Genomic DNA, 22,685 nt, shown 5'->3' on the forward strand with positions numbered 1-22,685 from the left:
TAAGGGAAGAGATGAAAATCCGTGTTAACTTTTTTTCCCATTAAAAAAAAATAATCTCCTGGTCCTGGAACTGAATTGGACTTTCTCACAGTATCAGTGACTGATGCTTGGGGGAGAGATTTTATGAATGAACTGGTTGGTGTGCTGGGTTTTATGGGAGAACCTCATCCTATGGAAATTCTCAGTTCCTGTAAATGGCTACAGTGCTGCACTTCAGATAAAATGTGGAGCTGCTTTGGTTTGTGCTTTTTACTCTGGTGCTTTATTTGCTATTTTTGTTCATGTTAAGCTGAGTTAAATCATGACTCTCAAAAGTCACGACTGTTCGATCTGGCAGTACTGCTGTGCATGGAACTGTTACAGAACGGTCTTACAACCCAAAATATACAAAAAATGATTTGACATAAAGGACAGATTTTTTTCAGCCTGGATTTGGTCCCGTTTCCACTGAACTCAATGGGATATGGGTTGAGGTTCTTTGTCTAGCTGAGGAATCTGCAAATCAAGCCATCACACCATTAAAAAAAAAACAAATCCAGACAGTTTTCATATTGGAAACATCCCTGTCTTACGTATTTCCATTTGCAGTTATATTTCATTCCTATTTATAATTCAAAAATCTTATTTTTAATTAATTTTTATTATTTTTTAATTTTCAGTTCCACTCAGTATTTACTAAGTATACTGTATGTAGTGTTTGGCAGTCAAGATCTAGTCAAACTCTCTGATCTTGAAAGAAGCTTTATAATTTCTTATTCTGTTAATTATTCCTGGAACTGGTATTGAACAAAGACTAAAGCAGAGGGGTAATCTATTTCTTCCTCAGACTAAGCACTGTGGATATATAGAAAACACCTATCCAGACATTGTGACGGAAATATCAGAACAATCCATGTCCATCTGTATTTATTTATTTTGTTCTTTATGTTGCACTGATATTGGAACAGGACATTTGGTGTGCTTTGGGAGAAGACAGAGATCCTTAAACATCTCTGCCTGCTTGGGGAGGCTGAGTGCAAGACAGGATCAATAATTCTAAAGCAAAGTCCTGGTACTTGCAGCCTTTAGATGTGTTTTCTGTAGGTCACTGCTAGCTCATGGCATACACAGGTAGTTAGTTCCCTCTCACAGGCCTTACTTACAATTTAATATAAACTTCCACCATCCAAAATTTATTGTTGAAGTATGATCACAAGAAAGTTCATTAAAAGTTTTAGTGGGATTTCTGTTTGAGATCCCTAGGGTGTGCACTTAGAAAGTGAGACAAGGGATCAATCTTATCTATGTTTTGACATTTAATTTTTCCCTTTTAAAAAGTACTTCTGTTAGGCCCAAGATTTCTGAGTATTCCCATTGATGTGAGTGACAAATGCTTTCCAGTAGAGCTGAGGAACCGGTTTGTTGTCCTTGACTGCCACTTGGTTTCATGATTCTTTGTGGGTAGAATCCCACCTGACTGCAGGAGTTCCTGTGGTCAGGGCTGTGGAGCTGGGCATTTTCAGGCAGTGCTGGTGCAGAAATGTGCACAGTGCCACAGACGAGGTGGTTACTGAGGTAGGCTCAGTTATTCCAAAAGTTTCCTTTTGGCCGTGTGTGTGAATCATGTAAGATTTTTCTGAGTAGTCCTTTCCCTTGACTGCCTGCTGATGCCTCCTCAGAGGACGCATTGGCCCTGCAATGCCACCTGAAATCCTGGCTCCCTCAGACAGGAATTCCATCTCCAGCACCATCCTCCAGTGGTGCTTCAGGGGGAACTGGAAAAGGCCCCCAGTCCGTGGTCAGTCACCCTGAGCTGTGTGGTAAGTGAAGAGAGCAGAATTCCTCTCTGCCTCCATGGGCGATCACTTTACATCCTGAAGCACAAGATGTGATTACCCCTTGCTTAGCATGGAAATGTTGGTTTTGGCCATTAAATTATTCAGTCCCTTGGTAAAAAAATAGGTATTTTGTTTGATTCTGTGGCTCCTGTGGCTGTGAATGGCACAGGCCAGGGCATGCTGTGTGAGCAAAATGTTCCTTTTGTTTCCAGCCAAGCTCCTTCTCTCCGTGGTGCGTGTCCCGTTGCTCCTGTGTCTTGGACAGGGTGGAGAGGAGGCTCCCCCATCACACCCTTGCATGGCCCTCAACAGAAATATTCCATAGAGCCAGGAGCCCTCAAATGTAATGAATTAAGGAAGGATACGGATTTTTTTTCATGCCTGTGAGAGTATTTATATCTCTTTATATATAGCTATATATAGGCACAGATATATATTAAAAGGCCCCAAAGGACCTGCAAATTTACTGAATTATGCAAGTTACAATTAAGGTAAAATATATGGTATATATTTATTATTACTTTCCAAACCAAAGCAAACTGTGGTTGTAGTACAGTATTAACAGGAAATGTGCAGGCTATTAGTTATTGAAACACACATGCCTGAGCTGCTGCCTGGGAATTTTAGTGTATCCAGCTGAGTCCCTGCTGTAAGTCTTTCAGTGTTTCATCTTCCACACAGAAGGCATCACCTTTTAGTCTCTGATGCATTATCTGTTTAATTTGTATCAGGAATGATTCCTTCTCTTTTAACAACCTGAGTATCACAGCAACCTAATTAGTAGGCAGATACTTAGGAGAGAATTACAAACACGGCACTGGAGACTGGACAGTTTGGCTGATGAAAATCTCCCCTTGGGCGTGCCAGAGCATATTCACACATGCACACACACACACAGGGTAATATTTTAGGGACCAGCTTGAGCTGTAGGGATTGTGATGAATATTTTAAAGACACGGATCTCCATGTTGGCCACTTGTGCTAACATAGCCAGATTTTTCTGCTGAGCAAAGTTCTTTCCTAGCTGAAAACTGTGCTTTAACTTCCAGGAAACATGCTGAATTCCTTGTTGGGAGAGCTCGAGCAGAACATAGCAGATTTTTATGTTAACCTGCTCAGCTCTGTGAAAATCTTTTGCTGCAGAGAAGGCAGCGATGCTCAAGTGTGAGCCGGAGCTGTCAGGGTTTCAGCTCAGGTTCCTGCTCCTAGGATCCAGCTGCCCACAGGCAGCAATGCTGCTGAGCTCCAGCACGGTGGGAGCAGCGAGCTGGCAGATCCACACACCGCTCAGCATTCCCAGCTGGAGCAGGGCCTGCACCCCTCTGGCCCTGCAGGGGACCTCTCCACCCTTGAACACTCATCTCAAAGGTTTCGAGGCACAAACCCTGTTGAGCTCACACACAGGAAAAACAGGAATGCAACAGTGTGAGTGGGGACAAGCATAGCTTTAAAAATAACAATAAAAACTTAAATTCTTCTCCCATGGTTGAGATTTAAGTAGCCTCTGGGAGTAGTTAAACTGGGATTTTCAGTATTCCCACAGCTGGATACCTAAGTGTACCATTTTTGTTCGACAAAGCAGCATGATTGCATAGAATTTAGAAACACGATGGCCCATCCTAACAAAGCACTCGGAGCAGCCCGGCAGGTCTCTATGGGGTGCTGCGTTTCCCAGCAGTAGTCAGGACAAGACATTCCAAGAGCAGCAGAGGAAACCCAACACAGGCAGTTGCAGAGGACTCGCACCCCAGCAGCATTTCCCTCCCCTATTCAGAGCGGTTTCTGGCTCATCCCGACATTGGAGTTTTTAGTACGTCTTTTGTTTCTCTTTTAAATGCGTGTGTGGTCATTACCCATATAAATGTCACTATCATGAGCTCTTTTAGCTATTATCTTTCCAACGAAAACAACTGCAATCTTTTTAATCTCGGTTCAGCTAGAAGCATTTCCAGGCTTCTCAGAGCGCGGCTGGCGCTGGAGGACGCTGTCCCTGTCGCTGTGAGCCGGATGGGGCGGTGGCCGGGCTGCGGTCCGGGAGCAGGTTCCGTACGGACGGGCCGGGACCGCGGCTCACGGCGGCTCCGGGTCCCGCCGGGCCCCCAGGGGAGCTGCCCCTGGCGTTTGGCTGCTGCTGCCGCTGCCCAAATAAACTCGAGTTTCCCTTCACTGCCCCTCAGCAGCGCGGGCTCCAGAGAGCCTTTGGTCCCTGAGCTGGGCGGAGCACAGAGGCCCCCGGGAACCCCGGTCCCTTTTTGGCACCTCTGCAGTCCCAGGCCTTTTCCAAACCAGAATAGGATATTTTTCTCCTTCCATGTTGGTTCCTTCAATTTGACAGTAGCCCTCTTTATTTTACATATTACTGATTAGCACTTACTGGAGGGAATATCTTTCTCACCAAAAAAAAAATTGTTTTCCAGTTCTTGCTATTTGACTTGAAAATATCCTTGCCTTCAAATGCTAGTTGAATTACTCAGTTTAATTTGGGGAGATTCAGTCTTCTTAGTTTGTATTATAGGTCTTGCCTCCTTGTTTTGAGAGATGGAATTATCTGAGCATAGGATGGGCTTGGATTGGTTTATTTAAACCCCTTCTAATATTTAGAGCGTCACTGTGACAGCTTTTGGCAGTGTTCCTGTGCCTCTCATGTTAAATTTGGTTAAGCTGTTGTCACCATTTATTCACAGCTCCCCTCTGTTTACCTCTTGCACACTCTCATGTAGTGCTTCGCCCTCATTGGAGCACAGCCTCGCTCCCAAGGTCAGTGCAACTGCTCCAAGAAGCCGTCATGTGAAATGATGGTTTATGGTGTTTGAACAGCTTGTGCAGGGGTAGAGGAAGACACCAGTGAGAGATTGGAGTTTTTATTTAGTTAATTTTTGTCTGCCTCCAACAGTTGTGCTCAGTATTTTTTTGCAGCTCAGTGTCATCTATTACAACCTGCAGAGGTTGTTTTATTTTTTTCCCTCGGGTTCTGTAGCTGGGAAGTCTTTACAGGATGGCTCTCGGAGAGTGAGGTGGATTTTGCAGCATCTGAAGGTTGTGGTGCTGCTCAAAGAGGTCCTTCTTTGGTTTAGCAAAAGCTCTGGAAGCAGCAGAGAGGGTACTGAGAAGTCCCCGTGCTGCCTGTGCTGTTTGACAGGGCACCACTGGGCTGTGGAGCACAGGCCCCTTGTCACAGCTGCAGGAGATCCCCTCTGCTCATCTGCACAGTGAAACTGAAGCTGTTCTTTGTCTCGGCTGCAGCTCGACCCTCTTACAGCTGTACCCCATGAAGATATGAAGGCACTTATACAATGTACTTGCATTTACCCATTCTAGCTACATTTTCCATTTCTGTTTCTAGGCTTGTATCTCAGCTCACAAAATTCTAAATCAGGTGGAGCTATGTTTAACTTGCTCACTGAGGAGTGGTGTCAGTTTGATCCTGTTGTTACGGCAAGTACAGGAAGTCATTGAAAAGTAACAGAATTCCTTGTCTAACTCTTGCCTCCTAGCAAATATCTGAAGGTAGCACTACATTGTTGTCCTTTTTTTCAATCTAATTTGTACTTGCAAAACAGACTTCTCTATAGTTTGGCCATTATGGAAATAGTTCATACACATATTTCATCTTGCCATATTATGATGCGATACATGAAGTTTTTCTGTATTTTCTTTTTCTAGGCTTGCTCCCAACATAATCTCTCCGCTTGTCAGCCCCCTGAAAGCTTTAGTTCCACCTTCCCTCTTGCAGAAACACGGCTCTCCATCATCCCACAGCCAGTCACCCAACGGGCAGCAGTTTTCTGGGATACCAAATACACCTTACGCTCCATTTCCCAGCCAGTCTGTACAGCAGGGATCTCAAGGTAACTCTTCCCTCTTTTGTTTTTGCAGCTTTTCTAATTTCTAGTTGGAGAGAAAGAATTTATTTTGGTTTTTTCATACTTATTTTGCGTTTTCATAATATTCATAATATTAATCATATTAATATGAAATATTAGTTTTAATATTTCATATTTACTGTAGTTTTTCAGTGGGAACTCCAGTTTTTAAAATGGACTGATATATATACAGATGGAAATTTTAAGACAGGTCCATGCTGTGATATGTCATCATAATGGGGAAAGTTGTCCCAACAGCAGTTTATTGCATTTATTCAGGTCCTTCAGGAGAAGCCTGCTGCCATGCACCTCCCCTGACTGGTCATCCAGCCTGGACTGACCCTGCAAGAGCCATCCAGTCCCAAAATACATGGGCTGAGGCACACCTTGGCAGTGTCCTGCTCCGTCCACCCACAGTGATGCACAAGACATGGAATTAGACAAAGAAAGCAAACATTTTTTCATTTATTGTTTGGAAGTTTAGCTTGTTTTATGTTCTATAGTAACATGTAAATGCACTCTGTACAACTGTAGAGTGCCTGTGGGATTCAAGGACAGGAATGGGAGCAGTAAGCAGCTGTCCCACAGCTTAATTTAAAACATTTTTTGTTCTGAATTACTCAGCCTTTTTAATTGCAAGCTTACATACCTATTCTGAAGTTCTGCTGTGGGAACTAATTAATGTTCCTGAAATTTTTGAGGTACAAATTAGCAAAAGATATTATTATCACAGATTCTTCCAGTAACAGGAGCTTGCATATTTCAGAAATCTGTTATGCAATCCAGATGGTGAGCTGCTAAAATGTGGTAAATATTCCCAATAAAGAAGTGTGCAGGACATCTGTCTGCTTGCAAGAGCCTGAGCACAAACCCGTGAGCAGCTCCAGCTAGGATGAGGTTGGGTATCCCAGAAGTTCCCTCTGCCCCTCGTTCTCTGAGCAGTGTTTTTGCTCTTTGGTTGGACAGGCTTAGTCTGAAAAGTTAAAGCGTATTATATTTAATGATTTGTGCTGAAGGAAAAACTAACTCAACCTGATGCTCAACAGATTATTCAATTTAAAAAGATTAACTCTGTAAGGGAGAAGTGGCAGATTTATGATAGCATATAATGATATATGATTATGTTGCTATAATGAGCTAAATAACTACAAGCCACAAGAGGAAAGTTTAGCAGCTCATTACTACGGCAGAAACAAATGCATAGACAGAACAAGTTTTGAACCACTTAAATAAATTGACTTTATTCCTTAAGAAAACCACATTTCCTTTTGAATGAATTGTTGCTTTCTAAGTGTTATGTCATGTGGTTTTGAAAAAGCAATAATTTTCCACTTTGGCCAAATGTTGAAGTATTATTATAAATTAATTATGGAAATGGTCATTCCAAAATCAGTTTTGATTAGCAGCCTTTGAAACCAATTATCTGTAACCTGTACTTAGCTATACTTGCTCTACTTTTTCTCTTTTTTTGCCTCTCAGTTCATTAATAGCACATTTTTCTAATGGAATCTGTAATAATTTGGGGGTTTTGAATTTTTGCCAAAAAAAGGTACACCACATAATCCTAGTGTAGAACCAGGCATCTGTACAGAAGCACATAAACAGTGTGGATGTGGGAGTTTTAGGAGATGGCAGCTTCGTCAGGCTGGTAGCAGAAATATTGATAATGAAAGAACAAGCTGACATTATTTATATGTTTTAACCTAGCTGTAGTAAGATCACATGGAAATCATTACATGCTGAAAGAATTTGGCAGGCAATGGAATCCTGTAGTTATTTATACCTGACATGATTTCTTGTCAGAAATTTTATGGAATTTGAAAAGCTGAGATTTATTTGGAAATACATGTAAATGACATGACATAACAAGATGGCATTTAATAGCCACATTCCAATTATTTGCTCATTACATCATTCATTTTAAAGCTGCTTGAAGTTTTCTAGGCTGTGCCTTAGAGAAGCAGAGGCAGCCAGTGCGCTGTGTGAAGTGGCTAAGTGCAGCTTTTCTGCCACAAATTATTTCAAAGCAAAATTTTAACTAAATGTTATGTTTGGAACTCAGTTTATTCCTTTATGAACTGTTATATTTCTACATCTACTGTACATAAAACATTTAAGAGTGATCATTTAAACTGACAGGACATTTAGTAAATTCTTCACTCGAAAATAACCTCAGAAAATTCTTGATTTAAATCAAAACTGAAGGAAAACCTGAAATCCATGTGGCAAAAAAAATATTGGTGAAACACTTATTGCCAAGTTGGTACTCCAGATTTTCACTCTAGAAGGAGAAGGGATGTCTGCAGTGGAGCAGCCGTCTTGCTTACTTTGTATTTTAACCCCTGAAGGGAGTCTTTTTTAAGAACTTGTAAAAAATGCTCCCTGATTAGTTTAATCAGCTATATGTGGTTGTTAACTGAATGCTTGGTAATGGGATTTTAATCATATTTTAATTCCCCATATTTTCCCAGTGAAGCATTTAAAGAAATGTAAATGAACCACAACTAAATGCAACAAACCTGAAGGGTCAAAAATCCCATTTTTAGTGTGATGCTTTGTTCTACCTGACTTGTGTTCCTGCTGCACCCTTCCCCTTCCTCACTCCATGTACTTTCTTTAGTTGCATACCTGCATTTATCCCACCTTGCAGGTAGGTTAGAACAGGGAAGGTGCATTTCTCTGTATTTCTCTGTGAAGCACTTGGCAGAAATCAGGTCCTGGTGAACTCAGCAGTGCAGTAGCACCAGGATTTCCTACAACCTCCTCTTCACTGGGTGGTTCCAGGAACACTTTTCCCTCTGCCTTCTCAGATTATCTCACAATGGTGCTGAGGGATAAACACTGCAATCCAAAAGAAGATTTCATTGCTTATGGCAGTTCTTTTCCAGACTGATTCTGAGGCAGTTCTCTGCTTCAGGTATTTCCAGACAGTGTAACTTAAAACACTTGAAAACAACGTTTCCCCACAGGTCTTGGGAAAACCCTGGATCCAGCTAGTTTCAATCCCGTTCTGTCATGCTTGGCTGCCCTCTGCTTTTCTAAGCCACTGTGCCAACTCTGTAGATAATGAAGATTTTTAATTGATGTAACAAAGGCAAGCCTGAGAGCACAAGGGAAGGACAGCAGTTACAGGGACAGAGAAAATACATTTCATGCTTTCCCTAGAAGTGATGTCTGTAGCAGACATTCTAGAAAAGGTTAATTTTTTCTTTTTCTCTAGCAGTGCATCTAAGTGCTCTCTGCAACCAGTTGTGCCTCCTTTGAAGCCAAGTGTCTCTTTTTTTTTCACTGCTCATCTCAAAAGGATGTATTTTTAGAAGGCTTACAGCAAGGAGCTTGTGTTTTGTAAACAGAAAGGATAAGTATCAAAACCAATCAATAACACACTGTACCTAAAACCACATCAAGAGGGCTGTGCTACCTCTCATAAGAGCTCCTTGGTTCTTTGAGCCAGACTCTCCAGGCAGTAAAGCAGAGGTGGCTGGCTGTTTGTTCCAAGGAAAGACATGCATCATTTAATGCTCAGCTTTCCAAATTTTTGGGCTGCCTTTGCCATAGCAGCAAATAGGAGCAGCCTTGGTACAGAGTCTTTATCTAAGAGTATTCCATTAGGACTTCACTAATCATGAACATCAACAATTTAGGCATTTTGTAGTGGATCATACATTCTCAAGAATTTAGGCATCTAATCCTTGCAGATTCTGCCAAAGCACATACTAAACTGGGAAGCTTCAGAGCAAATCTTTCACCACTCAATGAGTTGATTGCATTTCTACTCAAGAACTGCCTCATTTGGCCTTATTTATTGCCACCTTATGAAATCTGAAGTGACCAGACCCTGAGTTTTGCCTGGTATTGTCTGCTTGGTCAGACTTTGGTAGTAGAGGGAAAAAATAGAGAAGTGTGAGAGATCTTATTGAACAGGAGAGAGCTTGCACACTGCAGGAATTGTAAGGGACACGTTCACCCCATCCAGCCCCAGGTACTCTGGGGACAGGCGCAGGGATTTAATTTCTGAACAAACAGCCTGAAGAGCCGCACAGGCAGCGCTGCAGGGCGGGTCTCTGCTGTGAGTGGGGCCGAGCTGTCAGCTGGAAACAGGGAAACGTGGCTGTGAGTGGGATTCACTGAACTGCCCCGAGCTTCTGCAGGAGTTCCTGAGCAAATGTTTCAGTCTCAGTAAGACTGAGGGAAGAAAGACAACAGCTCCGTATTTTTTCTGGCAGTTAGAGGAAAATCCTGAAGCACATTCTGCTAGACCTCAAGACTAATTTGGTTGACTTCAGTTGCATTTAAGGGAAGGAGAATCATTTCAGAGAAGGCAGGAAAAGGGGGAGCTGATAGGAATGTTCAGTTAGTGTGCATTGCACCCAGAATAAGGAAGAGCTTATTGAGACAGGAGGAAAGAAAATAATTAAATCAGGCCATGGTTAGTTTAAATATTGTGACGTACTTTGAGATCATCCTTATGGGAACAAATTACAATTTCTTAGGATGTTGGAACAACTTAAAAATGGCAAAATTCCTTCCTTAGCAATTAATTTGTCTTTTACTGTTAAATATCTTCTTTTGTTGTCTACAACTCATTCGCAACTTCTGATGGCAAAACCCAAACTGCTGGGTACTGATAATACAATACTTGGGGGGAAAAAAAAACAGGATCTAAGAAGTGTTGGGTATGTGGAGGATGAAAATCAAATATGCCCCAAAAGCAGAATGACTGAGGCAAGCAGAGACCATACAGATCTATCTCAGCACTTTCCAGAAGCAGAAGCAGAAGAGCCTCTGGTTGAACTCGGTCTTCACCTGACAACTATCTGGAGTCAGCACTTCTGGGTCAATTACACCTGCACACTGTGGTCCCTGTGTCCAGTGAAAGGGGTTCATTTGAATCAAGAGCAGTCTGGGAAAGAAGTTTGAGGAACCTGTGAAGGTGTTTTGGATAAACAGCACTGTCTCCAGCAGTTCACAGCATACACTGGATGGCAAAAGACTTTACTTAACTGAAAACAAAGCAGTGCTATTCATTTAAATACTGCATTATTGTATTTAAATTAACAGTGATTCGTTAAACAGAGACATTCCCTTAAGAGCTGAGCATCCTGGACCTGATCCAGTGGAGGGCTCACTACTTACCTTGGATCCAAGGGTGCTGTTGACTGTGTTCAGCTGATCTGTTGCTTGAAATTAAGCCCATCCTTGAGATTTTTGCTTCAGTGGGGGATCACAGTCCACAGCACCTTGTGGGACTGAATCTGATGGAGCTCTTCTGTAACTGCACTTTATAGAACAGGAGAAGAATTTTTCCAAAGTTAAAACTGAGGAACTAAACCCCCAACAGTAATGAAATGCTGTGACAGAAGTGGAGGTAGTACCATTGCAGAAGGATTGAATTGTGTGCAATATCTGCTTTCAGGTTACCAAGGCAGCTTTCACTCCATACAAAACTGTTTCCACTACGGAGATTGCTACAGAACAATGGACCAGTCTGTCAGCAGTGATGTGCTCACAGGGGAATCCCATTGCTTCAGTCCTCTGAGGCAGAATGGCTATCACATACTCAATGCACCTTTACCTTCAACAGGTAATTTATTCCACCTATAAGGAATTACCCATATGATATTTGTAGCAGGAGGGGCAAAGAACAAATTTTATTTTCAATGTTATGACAAAACCATGTTTGTATAAAAAATAGCCCTGAAATTAATTTGAATCTATAAAAACCCCAGAAGGAAAGCAAATAGTTTTTTTTTAATCCTGCTGTATTTGACTGATAGACACAGTCTCTTCCATTCTGCTGGATGCCATAGGCAACACCCACCTTCACGAGAGCTGACAAGGCACTGCCTACATTTTTTGTGTGGGCTGTTTATTGCACATTCAGTTGTGCTCAGGAAATCTTTTATAATCAGGTCAAAGTTATAATGGCTGCGTTACTACAGTACTTCAGTATTTTAGTATTCTCTTCTTTTCTATCTTTAAAAATAATAATTGACAGAATTGCTGAAATCAAACAAAATGTGAGTATTGTCAGAGCCATAAAACACAACCATTAGCGGCAATCTTTACTTACATATCTCCAAAAAAGTTCTCTTCATGTCTGCACTCAGGAGGGCACCTCGGTTAAGAGCGATACTGAAAACATATGTTTAAGTGCTTTTTGAATTGGGGCCTGAGTCAGACCACAAAATTAGAGTTGACTTTCCTGTTTGTTTTGTATTAAAGGAGACTCTGTTCAGAGCAAGTGTGCACGCATTTGTCTGCTGTTCCATTCTGGGAAGTGCATGCATCAGTAACCAACACAAGGGAAACATTTAAGATGAAGTTTCAACTTCAACTTTGAATTCTTTAGTGTTACTCATAAGTTTGATATTACTAAAACATAGGGGTTTTTCATGTTAACATCAAATTTCAAGCTTAGATTGACAGCCTGCAATATTTAAAGAACAGACTAAATAAACTTTCCAAAAGAAATTGTAGCAGTAAAGAATAATACTGTGGCAAGACACCAACTTCAACAACAGTTGATTTTTCTGTCTGGGCCTAAACTATCATGAAATGTTTCTGTTTAGTATTTTTGTTTTTAGAGTGGTTATTGAGGCATGCAAATACTTAAAAGGCTGAAATATAAACATGTATGAAATATATATATATCTCATCTCATCTTTTAGTGTGTAAAATAGAACCATTCAGGTTTGCAAGATTCATCAAGGCTATGCATTAATTTTTTTCAGGCTTTTATAGCACCATTAATATTAAATGAGATCTCATCTTGCAGGAATGCCCAATGTGACTGGCAAACAGCTGTTCCATGAATCACATTAACAGTCAATAAATTTTTATTTTCTGTTCAGGATTTTGGATAGTTTACTCTATCTGGAATTTAATAATGATTTCTGGGGTGTATGCTTATCTTGGGTTTTATCCATCTGTGGTTCTGTATCCACCCCGTATACAGGCTCATCAAATAGAAATTAGCATAACATAAACACTCACAAAACTTATCAAAATACTGGTCACTCCACTTGGCCCAACGCAGATAAACACGCCAAGGTCATCATTCAGAACCTCTGGACATTCACTGTGTGCCAGATTTCTGCAGACAGCAGAATCTGACCTGTAAACCAACAGTAATTACAAAGTCATAGGAAAATGCAGAAATGTAAGTAAGTAGAGAATTTGATCTCAAATAACAAAAACATAGCTAACAGTAAAATAGCCCCAATGAAGTGGACAGGTTTTCCTGCAGCCAGGACTGGCTGTGTAGGATGCAGGACCTGTCCCTGGCTGCTGCTGTGGTGCCATTTGGCCCCAAGGCCGCTGTGGAGCCTGGGCAGAGTTTGGTTCAGCCCCACCCAGGCACATCTGCATGCAGAGGTGTGGGCAGGTGGAAAAGACAAGGGGAAGGCTGAAGAGAAGAAACTGCCTCATTTCCTACCAAGGCCCAGAAAAAGTCATTTCCCAATGGCTCCACAGACCCCTCCATGGGGCAGAGAATGGAACCAGGTCTGCTGCTTCAAGCACGAGGATCAGCCCTCCCCAGTGGAGTCCCCACTCTGTGTGAGGGCTCAACTTTCTGTGTCAGGCACAAGCATTTGCTAAACTGCATCTTGTTCCATGTGCTCCCTCAGCTGCTGCTGCTTATTCCAGTTATGGTGGGTGGGCTCTGGGGTCCCTGGGTGCTCAGTCTAAGGGTTAGAACATTGTGCTGAAGTTCACACAGATGCTTTTCTAAAGACCCAACCCAAATTAGGTGGTGTAAAAGAAACCAGAATATGTATAAAGGATGATGCTGAGGGGGTGAACACAGCAGAGGGGAAGTAAGGAGGAGCAGGAATGCAGTAAAATCAACATGTGCATGTGGGCCCTGACTGGCCAGTTGCAAAAGCAGGCTACAGTGGGTCATAATAGGAAATTTTCATATCCTTTGGGGTAGGCAATAAATGTTTTTTTAAGACTCCCTGGCACCCCAGCTGCCGTAGCATCTGGTAGAATGGCAAACCTGCTCCTTTCCACAGGGATGTGCAGCTCAGGAGGTTTGTAATAGCTGTGGAAGTTTGGCATTATGAAAGAAGGACAGAGAAATTCTTCCCTACTGCTGTGGCTCTCTGGTATCTGGGCAAGCAGCAACCAGCTTGGCCTGGTGGGCTGAGGTTCACAGCTCTTTCCACATGTCATGTGAGCCTGACCTGCCCCAGCCATGCTTCCTCAGACCTGCACTATGTGGAGAGACAGTAAATGTAGGATCCAGATTTCTTCTGGGTCTTAAGAGCAGCTGGGAACATGTGGAATATTTCTTCGAAGTGCTATTAAAAGAAAAAACCCAGACCAAGAGGACTGCATCACTTCTAGTGCACACTTAGTAGGATCATGGCCCACTCATTGTTTTGATGTCCTATTCAGATAATGACTGAGTGCCAAGAACTTCACTTGCAATTGCACAGCTTTGCCCAGAAACAAATGGGAGTGCCAGCCATGATGACACAAACACCCACAGAGAACTGTGCATCTCCTGGCAAGGCTTTGGTGCTGAACACCATTGTCCTTCCATTAACGCTGTGCTGTGGGATCCCAGGCCCCCTGTGCTTCCCTCCTCTCGTGCACCAGGGCACTAACTCGTGTCCTTGTCCTTGTCTCTCTTCCAGGCTATGAGGGGATCTCTGAAGCCCAGTGTGTATCTGAAGACATGGTCTCCAATGGAACGGATGAAAATGGATTCTTCCAGAACAGTGCCTTTGATCACTGCTTGAATCACATTCCTTCCATCTACACAGATACCTAAGAGCAGTGCTGGCCTTGTTTCCTTTATTATACCTATAACTGCGTATGTAATAACAAAGGTGTTGTTCAAGTACTTTTATTTAGTCTGTATCCCTATATGTGCTCATTTAAATGAACACCTCACATTTACCAAACCATTTTATACATGAATAGTCTGTATAAGATAATATTGGAACCTGTTCCTTTGCTGTGGCACTTTGAAATTCATGCTTTAAGGGAATGAGGAGCATTTCAAGCAGCTTGTTTTGTAAGTTCTCTCAGTAAAGTGTAAATGTAAGTTATATAATAAACTTGTAAAGAAGATGTTTTCCTTCTTGGAAAGTATGCTTCAATTTGAGAATGTTGTTCCCTTTAATCAGTTTTCATTTAACTTGTTGGTTCGGTCTTCCCTTTTTTTTTTTTTTTTTTTTTTAACTAAAAGGAATTTTTTTTTAATCAGAGACCTCATGTATATAAAGATCTACATTTGCTCAGCTGGTTTTGTACTTTCAGTTTTACAAGAAAGCATTAAAAACTGGAAACAAGTGTGCTGTCATTTCTTAACACCATTGGGCTCCCTGATGCTGCATTTTAAACATGCCTGAGGGGGATTTTAACAAAGCAGTGACATCTCAGTCACTGTGACATGAAATCAGCCCACGTGTATGTGGAGAAAACCAAGGGACTTCCAGTGGAACAGAGTCCCCTGGAGTGGTTTGGTTCCCTGTCCCTGTGGTCCTGGCCCCACTGGGCTGCACTTCCAGCGTAGTGAGGATTCCTGGGAGAGGGAGGCACATCCTGCACGGGGCCAGGTGCCAGTGTGTGCCCAGCAGGCCTGTCACAGCTGAGCTCCTGGAAGTGTCCCACGGCGCTCCGTGAGAGCAGTAAGGGAAAGGTAACTGGAAAAAAAGTTCACATTTACAAACCACTGCAAGTTGGGCTTAATAAGGGCTGTCCAGACCCTGCATCAATCCATGTTTGCTCACCCACAGAGTTACCCAGGCTGCCACAGGGCACCACTGAAAAGCCCAAGTTGGGTGGAACCCAGTCTGAGGATGGTACTTTCCTTTTTTCATCTCTTTCCTCCCCAGAAATGTGGGACACAGCTCAGGTCCCACAGGATACCTGTGTCCCGGTCCCAGGACCCCACAGCATTGCTGCTGTGGGAGCATCAGGATCCCTGGTGCCCCTGTGCCTCTCCTCAGCTCCTGCAGCCTCTGCAAACACAGGAATTCACCCCACACTGGGGCTGATCCAGGGTAACCACAGAGCCTGCACAGTGCACTTGTTTCTCCAGGGCCTGGGTGCACCTTGTTAGTGCACTTGAAGGGCCTCTGTATCCAATTTAGCTTTCTGTCCTCCAGAAATTTGAATGAAACGGAGACATTCAGGAAGTTTTAGTCACTACAGAACAAGGTTCCTGGGGTTACATGACCCGACCCCCCTGTTTTAGCACGGGTTCCTGAACTCTCTCCTCTCAAAGACACCCAGTGCCAACTGCAAACCCATTAATTGTGGCTGAGCAGCCCTGGCAGCACTGACTCATCATTCCTCTCCTAGAACCCAAATGCAGAAAGGCCCCAAATTGTGCTCTAAGCCTACACACGTGGCTTTGCTTCTGATCACAGCCACATTTGGCTTTCTGTCCTGTTTGTTTATTCTGATGCCTCAGCGTTGGGTTTTTTTTTTTGTCTCAGACGTTAAGTGGGCAGAACTCTCTCCCAGAACATTAAATAAGGAGGCAGGTAGCTTAACAACTGCCAAGCAGGAAGAACTAGGGCTTCTGAAGGAAGACTTAGAAAAATATCCAAAGTCCAACAAAGCTGTAATGTCTGAGACAAAAATCAAAATAATTCCTGTGCTGCAATTAGTTGGAAACACAAAAAGGAAACCGTGACTTAAAAACAAGATTAATTCAATTTCCTAAAAATTAAATAAATTCTTCTGAAACCAACTTTTTTTTTTTTTTTCTAAAAATATAAACCAACCAATCCTAAACATATTTGATCAATTACAAAAATTCTTATGTCACAACAACCAGGCTGTTCAAAACCACACAATGATTCACAAAGGTTTGGGAAATTTAAAGCATAGCAGCTGGGGTGATGATTTAATTCCACAATCTGTGTGAATCAGGTTTTCTGTAAATTAAAAGGATAGATTCAGAGAAATGCAAAGGCACTTGTTTGAGTCTGTATGGTTTGGAAAGTTATCGTAATAAAGCCAGTAAAATACACAATAGCACAGTTAATGGTGACTCGTGTGCTGTGTACCTTATTATTTCCTTTTATTACATGTAAGTAGGGAAGTATCTCATGTTAGATTTTCCTAAAGACACAAAGAAACCTTTCAATGGAATTTATTGCTTGGCAAGTTCCTCATTGTGGTGCTGTAAAAACCCCAACAACTAATGTGTATAATAACTGGGGTAAGACTTTATATATAATAGTAGAAAATTATTACCCTGTGGAATTTAAATGGAACTGCTGGTTCCACTTGACTGTCAGATACTTTTTCAATCTAAGCAACAGAATTTAACTAATAAATTACAACACCACTTGAAAAATAGCTACAAATCATTTCCCCAGTGAATGAAAACCCCATTTTTACCCCTGTGCCTGTACTCTGTATATGGAGGACGCTTTAGGAACAACTGAAAGAAGATGACCTTCAGTGGCTGATCAAGCTGGGAGAGAGAAAATTAATTTCAAGTTGACACTGAGACAGCAAAGGCACTTCTCTGCACTCTCTACCATCTGGGCTGGAAGCCAAACATTCAGCAGGACTTCAAAGCTTTTAATAAAGTCAAGCTCAGGCTTTTCATTGTGTTGTTCTGTTCCCATCCTGCTGCAGCACCTCACAAGCTACAGAGTGATGGTCCTGCCGTGCTCCAGAGGAGCCTTTGCAGGTGAGCTGATGGGAGGTGCACAAGAATCCCAGCACCCTTCAGGCTGGGAAATAGCTCTGTGATCATCGAGTCCAACGTGTGGCATTTAATGACAAAAGAAGAGTCTTGTAATGCCCTCACTCCGATGTGGCAGTGGGGCACGGGAATGTTCGAGGCCAAAGGCTCAGGTGTGCAGCAGTTATGGCCACAGCCTGCTCAGGGCTTGGATGTGCTCCCAGGGAAAGGATACAGGCACTGAGGACATTCGCAGATAATTTTCTTTTCTTACATGCACACCCAGCAGCAGGAACAGCTGCTGCTGGTGGAAAGGCTCCCCTGTTTCTGAGCCTGTCCTTTCAACGGGATACATTTTCTAAATGGTAGAAGTCCAAAAAGCCAAATTCCAAAGCACATTAAGAGCACCGGTTTGATACCGCAATAGCTCTGAGTTACGCAAGCAGTGCAAAAAAACCCCAGTGCTTAAAACAACAATCAAGTATGTGAAAATAAACAGTGACTGTAAATTGAATTTAAATTGCATAAGAGAAAAAGATTTCAATGGGTTTTGTTATGATCTTATTAAGACCTACATGATTTTAGTTCAGCTCTTCAGTAATGTATTATTATTAAATTAGGTCAGTGCAACAGAAGATGGAAAAATAGCCAGCCTATATAATTTAATTCACTGACAGCACAAAGCCATCGGAATATTCCCTCCTGAGATAAGCCCTTCTGAGATCTGCAGAATTACACTAAAAGCTCCTCCCTGCTTCAATTTCAAAGCAAACTGCAAACTCCCTGAGGTGATTTGGGAGTCCATGGCCCAGAGTCAGCAGAAGGAAGGCTCTAGCCATAGATTGTCACAGCCTTTCAAGGCTGCCTGTCTCGGCTCCATGGGCTGAAAACCACTCAATCATGACAGAATTTTTCTTTAAACCATTGAAAATGTATTAAGTCCCAATCTAGCTAAAGGCCTTATAAGACTGATCTTTCTACTAGATTCCTGCTGAGATGAAATTTGCCCATTCCTTTGGCAAAATGATTTCTGTAGTAGTGGTGAAGCCAAAAGAAAATAAAATTCTTCTGAGCAAATACAGATTTTCTGGCCAATGCCAGTAACTCTCATTCAAAACCAAGTGACTTAACTTTAAAAGTGCATTTCTGGCCCTGTGTTATAAAGATGTTCTCTTCAATTCATCAGAGACACAAAAAAAAGCATGATGCTAGTTTTCAAAACTCTTACAAGTTCAGGCCATCTTGATTTCAGAGTTTCTCTCTCCTTTCTGAGAGTCTGCAACTCTCCGAGTGTGCCTGTGTGGCAGACACTGGACTAGAATGAGCTGCTGGGCACAAGGACAATAGAGACACGGCCTTTGGAGACACTGGCCTGGGACTGGGCTAGGAAGGGAGCACTTTGTGCTCCTTTATTGGAGGTTAGACCCATCTCCCCACACTTTAAGATTCCCTTCATTTCAGAAGGGCAGCAGGATGCCCTTCCTCAGGGCAGTGGTAACAGAGAGCCCCAGAGCAGCTCTTCCCCTGCCAGCAGCCAGGATCAGTGTGTGGGGCACACAGCAGATCCAGGGTTTTCAGTAACTCAGGGAAGGCTTCCTTTCCCCTTCTCCAGTGTCCATGAGTAGTCAGAGCAGCACCTTGGCTTCCTCTCAGGCACTGAGAAGGAAAAGATGCCTCCAAAGGGGACATCAGTCTGTCCCAGGAAGGTGTTGAGGAGCCACTTGTCTCCACTGATGGACATCAAACTGCATACATAATAAACACCTCCCAGCCCACCTCCTGTGATAAGGAAGGCTGAGCCTGTGCCAGTATTCCACATCCTTTCCTGAACATCCAGTGCTCCTCTCTGAAACAGAGCATGCCCCACACAGCAATCTCAGCAAACCTGGAGACCACTGGGACCAAATGAAATTCCTCTCAACCAGAGTTTGCCCTGAGTAAGTGACCCTGCTGAATTGCAATGGGCTGAGGAACAGATTTTTAAAGGTGTCTGAAAGCCTAAAAACAAACAAACAAAAAGGACAAGTGGTTTGGGTTTGTTTGTTTGCTTGTTTGTTTTTAACACAACTGCCTTAAATTGCTTTAATTTCATATCCAGGATGGTTTTCCCTCTGAGAAATTCCCTTAGGTATCTATTTGCATCTTTAGGCATATTCTTCAAATCTGGGCTATACTGCATTGAGAGTTTTCTTTCCTATCTCTTTGATTCTCTTTGAGAATCACACATTTGCCTAAGGAATTCTCTGTGGAGCTGAAATTTGTTAGGATTATAAATACAGGCTGAGCTGGGAACAGGCACTGGAAACTGCCATGAAGACCATGTACAGAAAACAGTGATTCCAGTCACACAAGATACCTGATACAGTTGGCAGGAAGGCAAAGCTAAACAAATGCAGGTTTACATTTTACTATTTAAAGAATAAAATATTCAACTTGAGTTCCATTAACACCTGTCAGGACTTTGGTACATACTCAAATCCACATTTCTAATTTTACTGCTAAATAATCCCAAACTTGGCAGTTAGAAGGTAAAGTAAAATACCCAGGCTAAACATCTGAAGCAAATTGTAGCTCTCTGGAAGAGCACTTCTGCTGTATAAATGAAGGTCATATGTATAAATGATTAGAAGCTTAAGGAAATATGTCTTCTGCTTTTCTAAATTGATAACATACATATTGCATTAATATTCCCACATCAATTATTGGACATGTTCCCCATTGTAAGAAAACTGTTCATTTTTAAAAAAAATAATCCTGTGGAATAACATTCTTATACTAGCACAATTAACTCTTGCCAAGCAGAGGGAAAAGAGGTCAATTTAATAAACTACATCCTGGAAAAGCAGTGTGTCAGTCCCTGAAGGTGCCATCACCTGGATGCACCCTGTTTTTGGGGGACAGTCTGTAAGATGCAAGTGTTGTACTTTCCCGGATGAAAAAAGGACAGAGGTGACAGGTCCTGGTGGGGATGGGATGGGAGGAAGCAAACCAAAAACTTCAGCTGTGGTATTAAAGTCATAGCAGCTGCACCAATGGCTAAGCCAAGAGCTCTGGTTATTTACCAGCAGCAAAATAAACCAACAAACATTGTAGAAGCCTCTTTAGACACTTTTTTTCTCTCTGGAAGGAGCAACTCCTCCTTGGCAGTGGGCATGGGGCAAGTTGTGACCCCAGCAGGAAGGGGGGATGATGCTCCATTCCCAGGCTGTCATGATGGATGGGCTGCCCAGGCCCTGCCACAGCTCTCCCCAGTGAAGTCACACTGCTGCTGATGACTGTCACCCCTTTGGCTGCCACTACATCACACCTGCCAGAAAGAACTTAATCCTAAGGCTCATAAAAATACTTCTGAAACAGCTTTTTCCCCTTTGAAGTGTACCAGATCTCACGAAATACCAAGTATTTTCCATAAATGTTCCCAAGCTAAAATACACCTAAAGATATCTACAGGGTCTCCAATATCACTCTGCTGGATAATGTAGCCCATTATACACTGAGCACCCCCTGCATGTCTGGGAACTCCTCCTTTCCCAAGGGAGATGGTCTTGGCACAGACCCGAGGGAGCCCAGCTCTGGTGCTCTGTGCTGAGGATGGCAGCAGAGTCACCAATTCACCACAGCTGACGCTGAGCACCAAAAACACAAAAATGCAAACAGTATTTATCACTTCTGACAGATTCATTTATTTTCTACTTTTTATTAGATGACATAAAGTTAGGCCTTTTTTGCCAGAGACAAAAGTCACTGGGGATTGTGGAACAGAGGAATTATTTCCACTGAAAAATACTCCTATATTTTGATCAAGCATCAGAACTCTGTGACACATCACAGCTAAGTACAAATTATGGTGCCACTTCCCAATTTTGCAAGTTGGTAGCTTCAAATCTCCTGTTTTCTTGTCCCAGTGATGGAGGTATGTGCAGACTTTCAGGAAAGGCTATGGGAATTGCTTCCCTGCTGAACAGCACCTTCACTGCATGTTTTCAGTTGACAGTCCTGGACTTTTCTGACATTTCTTTCTCACAAGAGGGAGCTCTGGCTCTGGCATAACCATATGAAAATGTCCTATCTAGGCCCTGCTGCCTCTGCAAATGCCCATCTCTTGTACAAGGTCAGGCTTGCAGGGCTCTTTTTGCAGTTAAAAACCCATCAATAAGCACTTGCAAATCAACATGAATGTCAATGCTGAAGAAAGCTGTCATTTTTAGAAATTTTTGAAGTGAATTTGATGGTTTTGAACAGTGACAGAAAGCGTAGCAATTGTCTGAAAACTTTTTCTCCTCATAAATAATATGGGTGTTGTGGCTGAGCAATAAAATCTGATCAGTAATAAATAATAAAATGGAGTTATGGAAAAAGAATACCAATAATCCTTATAATGTCCATTTAGTATTTTTCTAATGCAAAGACCCCACAGCAAATCCCAGCTAAAGTAACTGTTCGGACAGTTTACCTTAACCCTTCCCTTATCCAAGTTTAATCCTGCTTCTTATCCAGATTTAGGGACAGATCTGTGGTTAGCCAAACTGGTCACATTTGCATGTCAGCACCAAAGGGTCCTATTGGCACATGTTGGATTTCCGTGCTGATCTCATTATTAATAATTTTAAGAAAAAAGTCCCTTTCCCAAAGAGGTTCCTATTAGTAACATCTCTCCCTCTAAGCCCTCCTCCTTCCAGCACAACCCAGGTGGCCCCACGCAGTCGCTGCACAGTTTAGGGCCTTAAAAATAAGTTATTGCCACACTCAAAGGCAAAAAGTTTATGTTAGGAACGCTTCAGCACCCAGAAAACTGCGTTGGTCCGAAATGCGCAGCTGAGACTGTGTGTCCTTGGGCTCCCTCTGCTGAGCCCAGAATTATTTACAGATGCAAACCCATGAAGCGCTCTGCCACCACAGGGATGACCCGAGGATCTCCAGGAACACAGAAAGGTATTCCCAGGCTGGAACCAGGCGCACAGGGCTCCTCTGGGGAGCAGGGACACGGGCTGGAGGCTCCTACTTTTTAGGGAAACCGAGTATGATGGGCCCCAGGCACGACCCAGCAGGGCAGTGCCCCGCAGGACCTGCAGGAGCAGTGACCGTGCTCCGGCCGTGCGGCCCAGGGCACGGTGCCCTCCCGCAGAACACCGGGCATCCCACGGGAATTGTCACCAAAGCATGGGCGGGCTGCAAATCCTTTGGATTTATTCTGAACAACAATATAGATCTGATAGGATTTTCTGTGACCAGCAAGCCAAAGAATTCTGTACTTGCCCGAGCCTGAGGTACAGGTAAGGGGTCGTCTCGGCAATTGAAGAGCCGCGTCCCCGTCCTGCGCTCGGCACCGCACACGAGCCGAGC

General features: G+C 42.8%; 1 protein-coding gene across 5 annotated transcripts in view; it reads left to right on the forward strand.

The window, feature by feature from the left end:
- Window positions 1–16,691, forward strand: part of GLIS1 (GLIS family zinc finger 1) — a 180,850-nt gene extending 164,159 nt beyond the window's left edge. For all 5 annotated transcript variants that reach the window (XM_072932616.1, XM_030278747.4, XM_032749852.3 and 2 more), the window contains 3 exons: window positions 5,481–5,665; window positions 11,097–11,264; window positions 14,326–16,691. In XM_072932616.1, the coding sequence (XP_072788717.1) occupies window positions 5,481–5,665; window positions 11,097–11,264; window positions 14,326–14,462 (490 nt within the window). In that variant the 3' untranslated portion in view covers window positions 14,463–16,691. The remainder of the gene's footprint in view (window positions 1–5,480; window positions 5,666–11,096; window positions 11,265–14,325) is intronic.
- The last annotated feature ends 5,994 nt before the right edge of the window (window positions 16,692–22,685 follow it).

This window comes from Taeniopygia guttata, chromosome 8, assembly GCF_048771995.1.
Source record: "Taeniopygia guttata chromosome 8, bTaeGut7.mat, whole genome shotgun sequence".
Taxonomy (NCBI): Eukaryota; Metazoa; Chordata; class Aves; order Passeriformes; family Estrildidae; genus Taeniopygia; species Taeniopygia guttata.